The 20,331-nt window shown below is 38.2% G+C and overlaps 2 protein-coding genes across 4 annotated transcripts in view; both read left to right on the top strand.

Annotated features, from left to right (window-relative positions):
* The window catches only part of LOC129186661 (neurexophilin-4), an 89,396-nt gene extending 73,586 nt beyond the window's left edge, over positions 1-15,810 (top strand). For both annotated transcript variants that reach the window (XM_054785132.1, XM_054785133.1), the window contains exon 2: positions 10,613-15,810. In XM_054785132.1, the coding sequence (XP_054641107.1) occupies positions 10,613-11,434 (822 nt within the window). In that variant the 3' untranslated portion in view covers positions 11,435-15,810. The remainder of the gene's footprint in view (positions 1-10,612) is intronic.
* A 1,622-nt stretch (positions 15,811-17,432) lies between these two features.
* Positions 17,433-20,331, top strand: part of shmt2 (serine hydroxymethyltransferase 2 (mitochondrial)) — a 38,365-nt gene continuing 35,466 nt past the window's right edge. For both annotated transcript variants that reach the window (XM_054784680.1, XM_054784681.1), the window contains exon 1: positions 17,433-17,577. In XM_054784680.1, the coding sequence (XP_054640655.1) occupies positions 17,545-17,577 (33 nt within the window). In that variant the 5' untranslated portion in view covers positions 17,433-17,544. The remainder of the gene's footprint in view (positions 17,578-20,331) is intronic.

The following is a 20,331-nucleotide window of genomic DNA, read 5'->3' on the forward strand; positions in this document are numbered from 1 at the left end:
TCTCTCGATCTTGGCCGCACCTGAGGCACCTTCCTCACCTTCCTCACCGTCATGAGCCAGTGCTAACATCTGAACTGTGTCAGGGTGACTATTCATTTGAAAAGTGGATATGAATGTTGGTCAGTTGATTTACGGCGGACTTCTTACACACGGTATTAGCAAAAGATGAACCTACGCTGTTACACTAGACAAGTGAAAAAAAAAAAGAACTTACATGACGGTGGTGGAGACGTAGAAACCTGCCGACAAACACATCAGATCAGTCATATGACATACGCCACGTTATCCATCTTGAATGTTAGCTCCAAACTAGGAAATGTGACTTGTTTGGAAATGTTCTTAAATATCTGCATAACTGTTAACTTACCCGACAGGCTTCCAGGCATACGCGCAGTCCTGGACAACTTTCTTGAGTTTTTCTTTCAAGATTCGTCTGGAAAGAAAGACCATATATGGTACTGGTTGGAAAAAAGAATATTGAATTGTTTGTGTAAATAATGTAGTCTGTCCTGAAGAGGTCTTACCATCACTACAGGAGCCTGAATGGAACCTCCTTGGGCGTCTACGCTGCCAGGACGTATGTTATCCTGCGTCTTAATACTTGAGGAGCTGCAGACATGTCTGATTTGCTTTGGCGTAGCAACCTATGTAAAGAGAAAAATGGTTTTTGAGCCAGTAGCGGAACAAAGTAGTATTTCTATACTTGCTAAATACATTCTATATAGTGCATAGCAGTGATAGTTCACCTGCTCTGTACCAGACTTTTTTTTTTACTGAATGTTTGACCCAGCTTGTTAAGCGCCCAGCTGGCAGCACTTAACAACATGACATGACACATTGAAGTGCGGCAGATGAATGAACCATTTGTTGAAAATAACGTATAGAACGGCAAAACAAATTGTGTCAACGCAAAACCACCTACCTCAGAAGTGTTTTCACACACCGTGGCGTCTGGCAACCTGGCCATTCAGCTTATTATCAATTCAAAGTACAACAAGAAAATCAGTGAAAGTCTGTTTCTGTCGCTGAGAGCATTATCATGCGCCAAAAAGACGAAATTTTGTTTTACCCACTAATCCAATGTTTAAACGGATGGCCACTTCTTCAACTAGACAGCCAGATGTGGCATCATAGTTCGAGCTGTTAGGCTATTACAAATGATTTTATAATCAACAGAACTAAGTCCGCTAGTTAAAAGTCAAATATATCTTTTTAATGTTGTACATGGGCGGAGATGTACAAAGCCACACACATCCATTTGACCACCTTCCCTTCTTCTTCTCCTTCTTGGAATGGCAGTTGACACAGTGTATTACCGCTACTGCTGGTGTGCAACAAGAATTGCAGCTGCTAAATTCCCCACCTTGATTTTGAAGTGCAGATGCGGTTGTCTCCAACAGGAGGGTCTCCCGCTCAACTCTAAATCCATGATTTATCAGTTGTCTTTCCTCTCAACGATGCATCAGTGTTCAATGTCAACATGTCAAATTTCATCAGTTTGGTAACGTTGAGGATCGGTTTTGCATTGAAATTTTAATGTCAACCATTCTGATGATTCTGATGGAAAATCAACAACAATCAACACTATTTCGATGTTGCCTTACTATGAGTGCAGGCCGAAGCACAGTAAGACACGGGCCAAGTGTGTCTGTGGACTCGAAGCAGTTTATGTCTGACTTTTGGGGGGTCATTTTCATACTCCCTGATACATGCAAGAACTACAGTGGCCCTTAGGGGTCAAAAAAGCCCATCATGTTCCCTTGTGTGTGCCTCATCATCATTTTCACAACTTTCCATCAGCTGCAAAAGTTTTTTGACACTTTTTGTGACTAACTAACTAAACCAGAGAGTCAGTCGGCCCGCTGTCACCTTATAAGGCAAATATCCTTTTGGGGAAAAAAAAAAAAAAAGTCTATATAGTGTATGGATTTTGTGTCCAGAGAAAATAGCTGATATTTTTCTAAGGAATCCTCACTGATTAAATGGATTTAATGTCAAGAACAAACATTTTTGTATTTATGCTTGTCAACTCCATCTGTTTATTGCCTCCTGTTGGCATGAAAAGAGACGAAGGCGCCTTCTAGCTATACTTACTTTGCAAAGTTGCTGGCGTCGGATGTAAATGACACGTTCTCCAAACCTGCAGAGATGTTTGGAATGGCGCAGAAACACATTGTCATGTCGCTACGCAGAGAGGTGGGACAGCATGACTTTTGTTCTTTTGAGTTAACACATTTTAAGTTAACCTCCATTACGTCTCCCAGTGCAGTGAATCAGACTCATCTGGTGGTAGCGAGTAAAAGGAATTGAAATTAGACATCGTAAGATGCTCGGTGGAGAAATCAACATTGGCTGCTTGCCTGGTCCAAGCTGCTGAAGCGATATCATGAAGGATAAAGATGGTTTTCTTGAACATGTGAAAGGATCATATACTATAAAAAGGACAGTAATAACCAAGAAGTCATTATTGAGACATGTAAGGAGTTCTGCCATTTTTTTTTTATTCCCATTTCATTTTTGTGTTGAATCATTTTATTTCTATATTTTATATGTATTTCATGTGTTCTGTGTTGAGTGTGAGTGACTTATTCGTTCATTTGGGTGTCAGTTACATATAAATTCCGACTTACGCTAAAACTCAACTTACACCACACCCAAGGAACGTAACTCGTATGTAACACAAGGACCTCCTGTACAACTACAGTATATTCTAGTAAAATAACGGCTTCATTCTCCTAATAGGATGACTTTTTTCCCATAAATTACGTTATTCTAGTAAAATAAATCATCTAAACCCCAACCTTTGACCCCCATGAGTCGGATCGACTTGAAATTGATGACACAGCTATACAAAACAACCTACTGTCTAGATTTAGGGTGTTTTGCAGAAATGAACTTGTGTGTAAAATTTGAGCAAAATTGGTTGAAAAACATGGCTGCCATCAAGCAAAACGTCTTTGCAGGGACACCGGCAGGATTTCGAAAGTAATTGTCCTTAAGTCATTGAGTGTTTGTCTAATGATTATAGAGCTCTGAGGATATCGGTATTACATTTATGCTAGCATGTCTTCCAAAGTGTTTTCACCGCAATCCGTAGGGTTTGTTCACGGTTACTGTATGTATGTATGTTGTAACATTCCTTAAGAATACCTTTGTGAATGATGTGCAAAGGTCACGGTTAAAGGTTGATGATTTTGATGACGCAAGTGGCGCTCTGTTGCGTCACCTTGAGAACTGATTAGCACTGCACGAGCAGAGTGTTGGCCTGACAGATGGCCACACGGCGCTAACACGCAGCACTGCTGACAGCACATTCATAAGGAAGTCATCATCACACATCCCCTGCACACACTCCCAGGGTTCTTTCCTGACACTGCAGCGTCTTTTTACCTCCTGCAGAGTAGTATGTACTAGTAATGGGAAACTCCATTCCTTTTAGTGACTCGAGTTCTTATGAGTCACTCACTGAAGTGAATCGGGTGCTTGATTCACTTGAGTCACCCGTCACATGCGCAGAAACTCGCTCAGGAGCAACAAGTTCAGATGTGCGGCCAGCAGCAGTGAATTTTCGTGGAGTACCTGTGAGTCAGGGAGACTCGAGTCTTTGTCGAACACCCATGAAGCAGCTCGGGTAGGGAGGGGAAAGGAGTTGATTTGAGGCAAGGACAAGAACTGTTGCTTTTTGCAGAGGGGTCTATACTCAATTTTATCAAGGTTGGCAAGTCTGTTAGTGTCTTTATTCATACTTTAACAATGCTGGTGCCAGCAACCCATACAGTGGTTGGTACAGATAAACGGGTTCTCAATATTACAGTGGAACGCTCCGGCTTCAGCTTGCGCACATTTTCCAGTTAGCGTACAATATGTTACGTGTCTTGTCGTGTTACCAGTACACTGCGTGAGTCCAACTGTGTTCTTCACAAAACATCATTGTTAGCATCCTATTAGCTTGCTAATACATGACAACAGGAAGTGGAAGTCAGCTCAGTGGCCCGTCTATTTCTTTGCCGGTAACGCAGTTACATCACAAGTCTCTGATGAATGAAAGGGATAAATGAACATTTAAGGTTACTTTTGCTTTCGTTGAAGACGTGTTGTTGCCGGCAAAGACAGCGAGATCAACAAAGACAGCACCTTGGTGTTTTGCTGTGAGTTATTTCTTGAATTCAATCACGTTTCTCATCTTCTTTATCAAAATGCTGGCACTTGCGACTTCCTCTGGCTCCATTTTGGCTTATTTTGCAGCCGTGATCACAAGAAAAGCAGAGGCTTGAGGTGAGAAACATTGTTGAATTCAAGACATACTGTAACTCATAGCAAAACAGGAAGGTGGTGTCCATGTCAGTCTTGCTGCCTGTCTTTGGTAACAATCACATCTTCAATTAAGGTCAATGTGACCTTAAATGTTCATTTATCCCTTTCGTTCATCGTTTATATGTATTTATATGCATTTAGAATTGTTTACTGCATGTAAAGCTATAATTGTAAAACTACAAAAACATGTTTTGTGTTAACTTAGCTTAGCTTTCTGGAACAAATTAATTGGATGTACATTATTTCTTATGCGAGAAATTGATTTGGTTAGAGTATGTTTTGGTTAGTCGGATTAATTAAAACGGAACGGATTAATTATGCTAACCAAGGTTCCACTGTTCTGTCTCCTACAGGGAGACATGACGGAAAACACTGGGTTAGAGTAACTAGTTGCACAATAATAACATGTTACAGAGCAGGGGTAAGTCACAATTCAGCACAAAACTCACAGCTTTTGATCGACTCATTCATGACTCGCACGTTGTGTGTGGACTCACGCACAAACATTCCCAGCATTGCTGCTCAGGCCTCCTGTACCAGCATGAAAGGCGGTGAGAGTATGCAGAGAATCTTCAGCGGGTCGTTATCCTTGTCACTAATCATTTATCAACGCCTGCCATTTATGTATTTTTTGTGATAATTCCATCAGTCAATAAGCATCCACTTATTCTAGCATCAATCAACATGGGCAGAAATCCCCTCTGCAGGCGTGCTAATGAATTGACAGCAGAAATAGATACATTCATTTAATGACTGAATGCATTAGCAGGGCTGAGTGATGCACTGCACTAATAGAAATATGGACTTGTGTGTTAGATTGAGTGATTGATGACAAACCTGTCACGACTGAAGACAGCAAGCATGTGATCACGGACTAGTCTTGAAAGGTTTGCGGTTGGATTCTCTGGGGAAGCATACCGTGACAGCTGCGTGTGTTTTCACATGCATGAATATTGATGGAAGCACGGGTGCCATGTGACTGATGAGACATGAAAGATTTGTCGTCAGTCAGACCTGAGAATAACCAGCACGGCTGTAGATTAAACGTAGAAAGCTGTCTAAACAAACAGACACGCACACACTTATTGTCTTACATGCTCGCTTTGCTTGGTAGTCTGGAACAACAAAAATTTAAAAATAGATGGTTTTGTTTTATGGAATTTTGGGAGGAGAACAAACATGGAAACATTTAACAAATTTGATGCCTGTAGATTTGATTTCTGGGGAGAATTATTGTAAATGTGTTTGAATTCATCTTGTAGTTATAGCCATCCATTTTCTATACCGCTTCATCCTCATTAGGGTCGCGGGCATGCTGGAGCCTATCCCAGCTGACTTCGGGCGACAGGCGGAGTACACCCTGGACTGGTCGCATATAGACACACAACCATTCACACTCACATTCATATCTATGGACAATTTAGAGTCTCCAATTAACCTAACATGCATGTTTTTGGAATGTGGGAAGAAGCCGGAGTACCCGGAGAAAATCCACGCGCACACGGGGAGAACATGCAAACTCCACACAGAAATGCCCAGTGGAGAATTGAACCCAGGTCTTCCCGATCTCCAGGCTGTTCCTGTATTGGCCAACGTGCTAACTTCTAGACCACCGTCCAGCCTCTTGTAGTTATATATGTTAGTTATTTGGTTAGGTTGTTCTTTATTTTAATAATGGGGACTAATTACTAGATTTAGGTTGCCGGCTGCTCACGAGTCAACCGTTTGGGATGATGACAGCACATTTGCATCTCACCAAAGTGAGTTACAGTAATCCCTCGTTTATCGCAGTTAATTAGTTCCAGACCCCACCGTAATAAGCGAATATCTGCGACGTAGGATTTCTTATTTATAAATTGAATATTTTTGTAGTTCGAGCATGGAAAACCCGTCTGCATCCTCCTAACATCCTTTTAACATCAGAGCCTTGTAGACATAAAATAACAGCCCTATAGTCACCTTTACACTCATTTTACCCAATATAGTGGAAATAATAAGAGAAAATGAGCCATTTTAGACATTGATTAAAACTTGTGCTGGTGTGTGTTGCTGTACGTCTTGTGGTGCCTATCAATTACCTACCAATCACAGGGCACATATAGAGAAACAGTCATTCACAATATGGACAATTTAAAGTCTCCAGTTAAGCTAACATGCATATTTTTTGGAGTGTGGGAGGAAACCGGAGTACCCGGAGAAAACCCACGCATACACTGGCAGAACAGACAAACTCCATACGGAGATGCCCAAATGGAGATTTGAGCCCAGATCTTGCCAATCTCCTGACTGTGTGGCCAACATGCTAACCACTAGGCCACCGCGCGGCCACGGGACAAACAAACTTCTTTATTTAACCGAGTCCCAAAACAATGTAGGTGTGTTTTGAAATATTTATTTCCGTAAATATGTCATCTTTTACTCTGTAAAGTTGCGGAATTGGCGTTTGTGATCTGTATTTTCTCACAGGGAATTCGTTCTGTCTGTCAAACGTTTGCAGCATTTCTTGAAATGCTGGCTTTTCAACTTTATTGTGACACCCCTAGTAAACAATATTTTTGGCAAAAATGTGGCCTTTAGAGTCGCAAGAAGTTGGCAATGTGAACCGTCGTGCATGATGTCCATAGTCTTATTAGATTTCAACTCAGCCGGTGTGAGAGGATCAACTCCCTGCATATGTTTTGCCATTTCCTTGGCCTTTTATGGCTTTTTAGCCTCACTAATTCAAAAAGCCGTCCACACAGCAGCCTCACGGTGATTACGTCACAAGCAGCAGAGTGCCATAATGCCGCTCAATTGAATGTCATTTATTATGACTTTTTCTTGTAAACTTGTAACTTTTCTTGTTATTTACAACTTTATTCTAGTAAAGTAATGGCTTAGTTCTTGTAGTACTCGGATATTTTTTTGAGAAATTACAACTTTTATATTGACTATTTTCATAAATTATAGTATTCTAGTAAAATTACACATAGTTTATGTAATCACAGCTTTTTCCTCATAAAATGAAAGATTTTTTCATAAGCTACAATTAACTAAACGAAAGTAAAAAAAAATGATGGTTATGATTATGGTTTCATTTCTTTTGAACATGCATACAAGTTACATTATAATACATATGTCACAATTCATAATTCCACATGTCCAAAACTTGTAGGAAGAAGCAAAGCTTGTTCCATCCTACCCTCTCCGTTTCACATCAATTACACTACATTATTTCACAATACATTAATTCACCCGCTATATTTTAAATAAAATGTAAAGCCGTACAACAAATAAGGCTGTACAACAATGTGTTCAAATAGGAGTCAAAGTTTGCAGTCACCGTAAATAAATTAAATAACAACCATCGACAATAAGTATATAATGCTAATAACTGGTGAAAGAGTTAGATGACAGAGTACAAACAATGTCTTAATAAAAAAAAGAAGAATTAGTTGCAAGTGCAAGAGTGATTGGACACAACATTGCATGTACACAGTGGTTCAGGATTCTGCTTCCTTGTACTTTGGAAACATCAACTGCCTGTATTGTTTCTTGAAATCACTCATTTTAGTGCATTGTTTGAGTTCCTTACTCAATCTGCTCCATAATTTGATTCCACATACTGATATGCTGAAGGTTTTCAGCATTGTCCTCGCATATAAGTGTTTTAAATTTAGTTTTTCCCTATGTCATATTCCTCTTCTCTTGTTGAGAAGAATTGTATCATGTTTTTGGGTAACAGGTTATTTGTTTTATGCATAATTTTAGCTGTTTGAACATGTACTAAACCAACACATTTTAATATTTGTGATTTTCGGAATAAAAGGTTAGTATGTTCTCTATAAGCGGCATCATGGATTATCCTACCCGACCGTTTTTGTACCACGGTTAGTGAGTGAAGTGTACTTTTTTATTTCCCCATATCTCCACACAATAAGTTAGATTTGGTAATACCAGTGAACAAAAGAGAGGAAGGATTGATTTTTGATTCAGGAAAAAAATGCCTTATTGAGTATAGAAGTGTTTCTTGCCACTTTATGTTGTATATTTTTAATGTGGGATTCTCAACTCATTTAGTCGTCTATTGTAACCCCTAGAAATGTGTTTTCATTGACCCCGTCAATGTCTGTGCAATCGATTTGTATTTGCGCATAAATGTCCTTTCTGCTATTACCGAACAGGTTACTTAGGTTCAGGGATAGTCTGTTTTTATCAAACCATTTTTTAGTATAGTCATTTCATCTGTGACTTTATTTATTAACTCTTGTGCACTTTTTCCAGAACAAAATGTAGTAGTATTGTCTGCAAATGATACTCCCTTAGGTCTTTCGTTGCTTTACAGATATCATTTATATATAGGTTGAACAGTTTTGGTCCCAGTATTGACCCCTGAGGTACACTACAAGATATATTTAAGCAAGCAGATGTACAATCATGGAAAAAATTATTAGACCACCCTTGTTTCTTGAGTTTCTTGTTCATTTTAAAGCCTGATACAACTAAAGGTACTGTACCTTTGTATATACATACTGTATATAACAATGACAACAAAAATAGCTTATACATTTTTTTGGGCAGTAGTATATGCTATAGCAATTCATGCAACTTTTATGAGCTATATTTGTTATCGTCATTATATTTGTCCAAACAAATGTACCTTTAGTTGTACCAGGCATGGCAATGGATCAATAATCTGAAGAAACAAGGGTGGTCTAATAATAATGTTCCATGACTGTATATTCTCCTATTTGATAAGTAGCTTTTTACCCAGTTCAGTACTATCCCTCTTTGTTAATTAAGATTGTGATGATTGTGATGCTTTTGTTAAGTCCATAAATACTGCGGCTGTGCACTCTCTGTAGCATTGGTTACTTTCTCGGTTATTTCAATTAGTGCCACGGATGTTGAAATGTTAGTTCTGTGTCCATATTGGCTGTCCGTAAGTAATTCATTCTTATTTATAAATTTATCTAACCTGTCTTTGAATAGCTTTTCAATGATTTTTGAAAAAGAAAAAAGAAACTGGTAATTTATAAATTGACGTTTGTCTTTTAGTACTACTGTAGCAATTTTCATTTTGTTTGGAAATGTACCTGTTTGAAATGATAAATAACTGATGTACATCAGTGATTCTGTGATCTCATTAATTACCTTTTTTATCGTATCTATTTCAATTCCATTCCAGTCAGTTGATGTTTTTGCTTTACATTTGTTGGCAATTTCAATTATCTCCTTTTTTGTCACATCAGTGAGGAACATGGAGGTGGGATTCTTATCTCTTATTTCATTCTCTTCCTCTATTGACAAGGAATTTGGGATCCTTTTTTCTCTATTGGGCCAATATTTACAAAGTAGTCATTTAACCTTTTGACTACTTTGTTCATATTATCATTTTTGGCATTTTCATCTATACATATTGAGGGTACTCTGCTTTCTTGGAACAATTTCTAATGATACTGTTTAGGATGCCCCATGTTACTCTAATGTTTTTATTCTTGATTAATAATTGACTATAATATTCTTTCTTACATACCCTTAAAATAATTGCTAACTTGTTTTAAAAATCTGTCTGCTATTTTAGTTTTTTGTATTGAAAAAATCTCCTATATAATGTATTTTTCTTCTTACAAGCATTTTGAAAACCCTTTGTCATCCATGGCTGATTTCTCTTTTTTTGCTTGTTAGACAGTGCTTATCGAAATGCTTCATATAAATATTTAGAAAATGTTGATATGCTTCCTCCACATTATTTTCACAATAGACACACTCCCGACTTTATTCTTCCGGATCTTTCTTAAAAGCATGAATAATTTTGTCTGTGCGCTGTTTTTGAAATGCCTTTTTATCCAGTATTTTCCTCTTACTGTAGTCTTTGTTGTAAGTTGGAAGATGGTCACTGATATCATTAACTAGCAGACCAATTAGCAGAACTACCTGTTTTACTGTGCATATGACAATAAAACTCTTGAATCTTGAATCTTGAATCTCACTTACTGTGTTGTTATCAAGATGATTAGTGAATATATTATCAATTAGCATGGCACAATGATCTGTTATCCTGCTTGGTCTGGTGATTTTAGGATATAGACTCAAACTGTACATTCTATCTATGAAGTCATCTATTATCTTTTGCTTATACGGATTCAGCAGATCAATATTGCAATCTTCACATATGAAGATTGTTTTTTGGCTGAGGTCTACATGAAAATGACTAAATTGATGCATCCTTCCCATCCTTAGTGAAAATTAGTGTGAGCTAAGTCATGTATTAAGTATGCGTCTGACACTCCTTCTGTATTGTTTCTTCCATGTCAAGGTCCAAGGGTTGGACAAGAGAGTGGACTTCTCAGACATGGGCCCGGTGGGTTCGGCAATGAAGACTCTTCCTTACGGCATGGCTGGAAGCACAGGTGGAGCACCACCAGGAGTGGCGGCTAAACCTCCGTACCAAACCCGAATCTTCTCGTCCTCCTTTGACCAGACACCCATGAAATCCAAGCCGCCCACCTACAGTTTCTTTAACCCCTACGACACGACCCGGAATCAGTCCCTGCTGGTAGACCAGACGGGCTACCGCTCAAAGCGTAAGCCCTCTCTGAAGACGGCCATGAAGACCAAGAAGATCTTTGGCTGGGGGGATTTTTACTTCAATGTCAAGACTCTTAAGTTCAGCTTGTTGGTGACTGGGAAGATCGTGGATCACATCAATGGGACGTTCACCGTGTACTTCCGCCACAATTCATCCAGTCTCGGGAATGTGTCAGTCAGTATTGTTCCTCCAACCAAAGTGGTGGAGTTTGAGGTCCTCCAGCAGCAGCCCTTCTTGCACCCCCACAGTCAACAGGAGGTCCAGATCCAGGACACCCAGCAATCTACTATCGACCCCAAAGAGGTGAAGACCTTTAACTGCCGAGTGGAGTATGAGAAAACCAACAGATCCAAGAAGCCCAAACCCTGCCTGTACGACCCGTCTCAGACGTGCTTCACAGAGCACACTCAGTCGCACGCGGCCTGGCTGTGCGCTAAACCCTTCAAGGTCATCTGCATCTTCATATCCTTCTTTAGCATCGATTACAAGCTTGTTCAGAAGGTGTGCCCGGACTACAACTTCCAAAGTGAGCACCCTTACTTTGGATAAAAAGCGACAGAAGCGGCACGGATGGAAATGATAGTCATATTGATTATATATTGATGGAGCAGGGGACAGCTTCTTGCCTCTAAGCTGCTGTGAAATGTGGATTGAAATCAAGTATAATCAAAAGTTATGGATGCTTAGGATGAGGTGGAGTCCTTTTCCCCTTCCCTCTACAGTACTTTCTGTTTTTTGCAGTTGTTTCTGTAAATATTGATCTCACCCTTAGCGCTCTTCTTGTTTTGAGATATTTGTTTCTCAGTATTCTTACCATATTGACCTAAATGCAAGAAGGTATTTTTCCTTAGACAAAGAGTCAGAAAAAGAGTCAGAAAAATGTTTCTTATTTTGGGGGTATTTGGGGTCTAGAGATTTAAACATGCAAACTGGCACCAAACAGCTTCTCCCCAAGCGAGTCAGAGCTTTTCTTCCTGTTACTCACACAATATTTATGATGCAAATGTTAACATAATGGTGATCAGCAGTGTTGGGAGTAGTAACACTGTTACTGTTTTCCAGTAACCGGTAATCTAATTCATTACTATTTCAAATGTGACAACGTAGTTCCCGGAGTGAAATGTGGTGCTTTGTTATTTATGCACAGATAACTAACAGCTGTTATCTGCTGGCCGGCTAGCTGATAGAGATATGATGTTTGCGAATGAGTTGAGTCTTTTGAACGGCTCTTCTATGTGAACAATGAGAGCCGATTTGCAGAAATAAGAAATAAGGTATAAGAACGAGCTGTTCTTCTATGCAACTGGGAGTCGGTTTTCGTCATTCACTTCAAGTGCTCATATATGCCAAGAAACAAATAAAAAAACAATGTCAAAAATGAAAGTACCGTAATTTTCAGACTATAAGACGCTACTTTATTCACACATGAATGGCTAAATAACTAAAAGAACTACAGCTCCCATGATGCTCAGAGTGCCGAAACAGAAAATACCGCATTTCTGCAATACAAGCGAATATCACATGTTTCGAAGTTTCATTGCAGCGATCGTGTTTTGATCTGACAAATTTTAAGTAAGTTTGATCAAGTGTAGAATTACGACAGCCTCTACTTCCACGGCGGTAACTTGTCATACTGCTGTCATCCGGCAGTGAACTATAAAATACGAGTGAAATGAAGATGTGAAACGCCCCCCCGGCGAGTTTCCTGAACTGCCGTGTCTGTGACGTCACATCGATTACGCTTTCTGACAAACACACACAGCCACGGACACACAGCAAAGCCAAGAAAGAGAAATAATCACAACAATAACACAATAATAACATTCACTGATATTGCGTTGTGATGAGTATGATATAATACACACAAAAATGGGTCAAAACAGTTATGTTGTTTGATGATCAGTGATTGGCACTGACAGATGAGCAGATGAGCAGACAAGATGAGTGAGCAGCACTCCCTGTTTAGCAAGCCTTAAAATTTGGCATGAAAACCCATATTATTATGATATGATTTGTAAAATATATTAGTAGTAAAATTGAGGATTTACCTACTGCCACTTTGGCACGCTTTTCCACAGTCCAACGTCTTCTTATTTCCATCTGCGTCACTGTGTTTTCCCCGGTCTGGGTCAAGGAAAGGTTGTTGCACAAGCTGATGGTAGAGGCACCCTCCAGTAATACACATTCAGTCCCAAGTTTTCCTTTATCTGAGGCACAGTATCAAAACAACTGTACTGGAAATGTGCAGAACATAATATCAAAGAATTTGATGTGACAATGGGCATTTTTTGGAAATGTCAACAGGCTCGCTCCGTCTGCTTGAGTGTTCGCCAAGGTGAAATGCGTGCAAGTGTTATGGTGGCAAAAGCGTGCCACACAACAAGTAGGCATAATATAAAATATATATATAACAACAACAGAAAAGCAACAAAAAATGCACCGCAACAATACAAAAACAATGTACACTCGTCCCTCGTTTATCGCGGGTAATTGGTTCCAGACCTGACCATGATAAGTGAATTTCCGTGAAGTAGAATTCCTTATTTATAAATAGAATACTTTCATCGTTACAGGATCGACAACCTGTTTAAGACCTTCTAAATATGTTTTTTAGCATTATTAGAGCCCTCTAGACGTGAAAGAACACCCCTATTCTCACTTTTACACTAATATTACCCAATATACTGTAGTTGACATAATAATAGAAAATTTACACTTTACACTCGTTTGCATTGACAGCCTAGTTGGTGGCTATTGTCTAATCAGTGTGACATTCCTGACACCTTGCCAGTGTAGTAGAATACCACTGTAATGGTGCAGTGAACATTCACACAGGAGCTGCTGTCAGCCACAGCTCACACCAGTCACTGCCACTCGCCACACTGCTAACCGTGCTAGCACTCAGCCACTCTACAGTAGCTAGCTAATGTCAAACAGATCACTTCCTCCTTCCTCTCTTCTTTTAGTAACGAAAAGTGTAAAAAGGATAAATATGTCAAAATTTGAGCACACATAGACACAGGAAACACAATAAATATGTAATTTTTCACAGCGAAAGTAACAGCGCTTTAAAGAGCCACTCAAAAGACCTGACTCGTTCACAAACGCCAGATCTCTAAGCCACACGAGATCTCGATGCCACAATGGTGAGGCGGAACGATATTTTGTGTTTAAAGGTGTTGTTTTCATGATGAAAGTACACGCACTGCTTCAACGTCATTGATGTAAAAGGCAGTAACATACAGTACATGTGAAGTGTACATGTTTCTCATCTCATAATGCCAACACACAGCAAAATCCCAAATATTTGATACAGTATAATTAGTGTTTTCAAAAAAAGTAACGCAATAATGACTTTCTGTGCTAACTAATTACATTTATGAACGTGTAATTCAGCCACTAATTCAATTACTTTTTGGGGAAAGTAACTATAACTAATTACTTTGTAAAGTAATTTACCCAACACTGATGATCAGTGAAGAGGAATAATCAAACAACTATCTAGCAACAGAAGAATATATGACAAAAAAGAAATATCATATCCTATTATAATATCCTGTTATTGACAAAATTGATTTAATTTCAAAACGAGTGTTGAAAAAGGATTGTTCGATTCAGGGTCGTCTATATTTCAGGGTGACGAGATTAACACATGCATACCAACAAGTGGCACCAGACAACTTCTTCTCACCCAAGCAACTCAGAGCTTTTCCTCCTGTCACACACAGACACCGATGTCCTGGAAAGATGCAGTCACAGGACGTGTTGGGGGGGAAAAATATGTTTTAAAGGTTGTTAGGAACTTAGCAAATAACAGAGGATGCGTTGTGGTGCTAATGTTAAGATAACAGTGTTCAATGAAGCAGCGTATTATGAGACAGGAAAAATGATATTTAAATAATTTTGCCTTTGATTTTTGTTCTTAAAAATAATATTCCAAAAGCAGGTCTTGAAAAACAGGGTTGTCTTATGTTTGGGATCTCTAGATTTATACATTCAAAGCCAAAAATAAAAGCCAGAAGGACTTCTCTCCAGGGGAGTCAGAGCTTTTCTTCCTGTCACGCTCTTAAAAAATAGGAGTCGCCTATATTCGGGTCAATACGGTACTTTTTTCAGTTGAGAACAACCTTCCGACTTCAAGTGGGACTATAAGGGAGGCTGCCATGACTTCTGCCATGGCTTCTGTAGTGTTTTTGTAGACTGACTGTTAATCATGCCCTGTGCCCCACATCTCAATCCCCGGATAGAAGAGAGACTTCCATGTATGAGAAATGCTATGCTGGATATGCATACAATATGCTGTATGAAAAAGCACATTAAAATATTTTAAACCTTGCGCCGTTTGGAGTGCAAAGTGAATGTCTTCTTTCTTTCTCAAAGCCAGAAGCACAATTACAAGCTGCGGAAGATTTGCCGAGAATTTCCTTGTTATCTGGGCAAGGACAGCATACGCAGAATGAAGTTACGTTTCATTCCGATTAGGGATTTGCGGCCAAGCTTTGTGAAGATATGTCCTTTTAATTTTCTACCACATATTGAAGGCAACTTTGTTTTGCTTTGGAATTTCACCATGAAGCCTGCAGCATTCCAAAGATGATGGCACATCGGGAGTGCTTATTAAAGACATGTTTTATTTGAGAACATTCCGGTTACATACTGTATATGCAGACATTTAAATGGAAATTAATATTTGACACTGAGTAATATGACAGGCTTTTTTTCTTTGCTTTTCAACCCAGATTTCATGACATTATTCATACTATTTATTCATACTGTTTATTATGTTTTAATGATTGAAATTATTGTTTGATTTGTCATTTATTTAAATTATTATTATGTATTAGTATTGAATTTTATGTTTTTGTCTCATTTAAATAGTTTTCATTATATTGTTTATTTCTATAATTATTATTATGTTATTTGTGTTCCCATCATTTTTGTTATTGTGTTTACTGGAGACAATAAAAAAATCCCCTTTAATGACAGCATGAATTTTATGCTTTTGTCTTATTTTGTTATTTTCAGTAAATTCTCTACACCAGTGTTTTTCAACTGGTGGGTCGGGACCCAAATGTGGGTTGCGGACCCATTCTGAGTCGCAGACGACAAGTCAGAAATGACGGTATGTTAAAATATTTCATCTAATTGTCTCTGTTTTTTTTTTTTATTTTGGAATACAAATATTTTGAAAATATATTTTGACCTACTTCTTTGATATACACTACACACTTGAAATACATTGTGCACGTGAAATTGAGTGTATTTTCATTTAAAAAGATGACATGCATGTATTCCGAAGGCTATTTTTGCATAAAAATACATTTGCATGCTTTTACCTCTATAAAAGTGGGTCACGACTTAACGATCATGTGGGTCCCAGGATGAGACCAGGTAATAATCCCTGTTCTATACAATAAATTAATTGTGTGACTAATTATTATTATTATTATTGGAGACAATGATAAAATATCAGTTAAACAACATGCTTTTTACAGATTTTGGTATATTTTCTACTTTTATTGTAGTTTTATTTTATTACTGATTTAGCTTTTTCTGTGTAGGATATAAGATAGAACGACCAGGACAATAAGTGGAATGCCCTCAACCAGTTTGAACAAGCAGACTGACACGAAAACGAGTGACCAACTGAATTTGACTTCCTTAGACATCACAGTATACAGTACATACCTACAGGGCTTGGAGCAATTTAGTACGCATACAAATCCTGTACCGCACTGAGAAGCTTTTTTAATTAACTGTATATTTAATCATACATTTAATTTTATGTTCAGTCTTTCTGTCAGTGTCCCAAAAATATGTACAACATATTTGTTTCTAATAATTATTATTTTTAAAGCCAGTGTTTATTAAACGACATTGCCATGTCGTCTTTTAATCATTTTTAAACACGTTTTATAACATAATGTTGTAATTAATATTATATTAATATAGTGCCTTTATTCTCATAAAATTGCAGCTTTTTCATTGTGATTTAGAACTTTAAATCCTTTAATTTTTTTTTTGAGAAAAAATTACTTAATTCTTGCAAGGAAATAGTTGCTTGTTCGTATGATGTTAATGGTGATGTTGTTACAAATTTTTAAATGTAGTAATTTGACTTGATTCTCATAATATTATGACTTTTCTCTCCTGCTTTCTTTTTTTTTTTTTTTTATAAAAATACAACTGATTTCTTCTAATATTCTAAATTTATTCCTGTTAAAAGTTTAATTTATTCTAATAAAATGATGAATGCATTCTAGTTATACTTGAATGACCTGTTAATGTAATAGGATATGACTCAATTTATTCAAATTAAATATCTGCATAATTTTCTGACTGATTTGCATGACTTTTATAACAAATATAAAAATACATAAAAAAAAACACGTCAACTCAGCTATTAAAGATTGTATAGGTTTTTTGGGGAGGGAGACATCAAAATAAATCAAATTTAAAGTGACTGTAATCTGACTGTAGTTGTGTAAATTGTTTCTGCATATAGACTACATTTCCCAGTAGTCGTTTCGGTGCTTGTGACGTCACCATGAGTTGCCAACAACTCGTTCAGCCTTTGGACTGGAAGAGCGTGATAGCGGTGTGTGCCATTCTCTGCTCCCGGCTGAGCTGCTTCTTCCACTGGCCTTCATACACAAACCATGCTGTCCTTCGCTGTGAGACAACTAGCCCGGGTAAGTGCTTCACTAAAAGACATTTTTTTAATGCCATTTGCGTTATGTTTTTTTGGACTATTGCTTGCGCTTGCTAGCTTCAACAGTGGTGTTCTAGTCATGTCCGATAACGTGTAATTCTTAAGACACCTGTTTTTTTTGCAAGGTGTGCCACATTAACTGAATTATTTAATAGAGCAGTCCGTTTTTTGGCGTTGATTTGGCGTATTTGGAGTAACTAGTAAACAAGCAAGCTTATAATCTGTCTGTCTGTCCGTTTGCAAGCGGCAGCCACGTAATGATGCAACAGCCACTGCTCAGTTTCATCATGACTACCTCTGCGCTGTCGTTAGTCACCACTCGAAGATTTCTCTTTAAAATAAAATGACAACTCAACTCAAAGGAGTCCGTTTAACCCTTACGAGGTCATTAAAATAGACACACGTTTGACCCGATCAACACAAAATGTCAGCTTTCCCAAAACTGCTGTCAAAATATATTTTTTTGTTCTTTAAACCCGTCAGTGTGTTTAAAAATATTTTTTCCTGATATAAAACTTTATTTTAGTGATTTTAACCTTTTACATGCCTGTATCTTTATATATTTACTAACTTTTGTAATAGTACAATTTATTTTTATTTTTTTATTAAATGCATTTAAAGTATAAAATGTATAGGTACTTGCCTTTTATAAATGACTGATTTGATAGATTGATGAACAGATGGAAACAGTCAGCGTGTAGCCTTTAGCCTGGCTATCAGGCCATCGCTAGCAGACTAGAGAAGGTGTCGCGTCTACATAATCCACACTGCTTGCCTGTTGCAATTTCACCGACTTCCCATCATATATTCATTCTTGTTCACCTAACTGCAAGTTTTGGGGCCGGACAGCTTCTGTAGCCAAACAAACTGTTGCGTCTCAGAGCACAAAACTATGATACGTTCAAGGGCCGCCGAACAAAGTACGAAATCTCAACGCTTGTTGAAAAAAACAGTATCAGTGAAGCATAAAGACATGTAAACATTTTTATTTATTATTATTTTTTTTTTTTCAACCAGTGGTAGATGTATGCAGCCCATTGTATCTGTATTATTATGTATGTATAGATTGTTACCCACTTCTGCTAATTGAGATGAATGTTTTGTGCGGGGAAAAAACGTTGTATTTTTGGAGAAAAACTATTTTAAAAATGGACAAAAATCTGCAAATTTGCAGCGCTGTGAATGCTGAATCGCAAATGTGAGTAATTCAGCACAGGCAAAATAGCTTGAAAATAAACTGTCCCCAGACTCTTTTAAGAGGTAAAGTGCCTTCTAGGATAACAAAATGCAACTTTCTACTCTTGTTTCCATCAGGGTCACACACTGTGATTCACCCTGGCTGGGCCTGTCACGATAACACATTTAGCTGGACGATAATTGTTGATAAATGATATTATCAACATTTTGAGACCATTTTTTCATTATTGTCATGATAATATACGGCATTATAGTGCGGGTACATCGTATCAAAAGCAATACACTTTAATTTCTCAAGAGTATTTAATATTGTAATTGGAATGTCCATCCATCCATTTTCTATACCGCTTCTCCTCATTAGGGTCGCGTGGGTATGCTGGAGCCTATTCCAGATGACTTCGGGCGACAGGCGGGGTACACCCTGGACTGGTCGCTAGCCAATCGCAGGGCACATATAAACAAACAACCATTCACACTCACATTCATACCTGTGGACAATTTAGAGTCACCAATTAACCTAACATGCATGTTTTTGGATGTGGGAGGAAACCGGAGTACCCAGAGAAAACCCACACACGCACGGGGAGAACATGCAAACTCCACATAGAAATGCCCGAGGGAGAATCGAACCGAGGTCTTCCCGATCTCCAGACTGTGAGTGCGTGGCCAACATGCTAACCACTACACCACCGTGCGGCCCTAATTGGAATGTCATGAGCTTTTAAATAAAAACAATTAAACAAACAAATGACAATAAATTAAACAAACAAAAAACACACAAAAAACCCCAATGAAAATAAAATGGACTCTGTCTCATTTAACAAAAATTGCACTTAAATAAAAATCACAATTATAATCAAAAACAATAAAAAATAAACCCTGTCTCTGTTAAGCAAAAAAAAAAAAACACACACACACACACACACACACAACTATAAAAACAATAAATAAAATGGAATATCAAGCCTCTATTAACAGGAAGGCTTGAAGGGAGAGTTCGGATTTTTTGACATGAAGTTGTACGACATCCCCATCAGCAGTGTAACCCATTAACAGTGACTTACCCCGCACCTGGTCCCATAAGCCCAGTTCTGGTCGGAAACGTAGTTCCAGTTAGTTGCTGGGGCTACTTAAGTCAAGAGTTTGGCTTTTCAAAACAATGTGTTTGAGAGAGTAATACATTTGCATGACATAAATGCCTCCTCGCAAAAATCAAACCTCACAAATTGCTCTGCTTTACCTTCTCAGACGTCGTATTAAAGGGATGGTTCGGATTTTTTGACATGCATTAGTATGACATCCCCATCAGCAGTGTAGTTTAACAACTGTGACAACCCCCACTTTGTTCCGTGAGCAGAGTTCTGGTCGGATTCGGTGAGGAAGAACGTTGTTCTGGTTAGTTTCTGGGATCACTTAGGTAAAGAGTAATGCATGTGCATCACAAAATTGTTGCTAACAAAAAAATTATTTCCTCTCAGTTCGTATCACTACTCGCTCTCCCCTGTCCATTGTTGTGTGTGTGTTCCACAGCGTTGAC

Source organism: Dunckerocampus dactyliophorus, chromosome 8 (genome assembly GCF_027744805.1).
Source record: "Dunckerocampus dactyliophorus isolate RoL2022-P2 chromosome 8, RoL_Ddac_1.1, whole genome shotgun sequence".
Lineage (NCBI taxonomy): Eukaryota > Metazoa > Chordata > Actinopteri > Syngnathiformes > Syngnathidae > Dunckerocampus > Dunckerocampus dactyliophorus.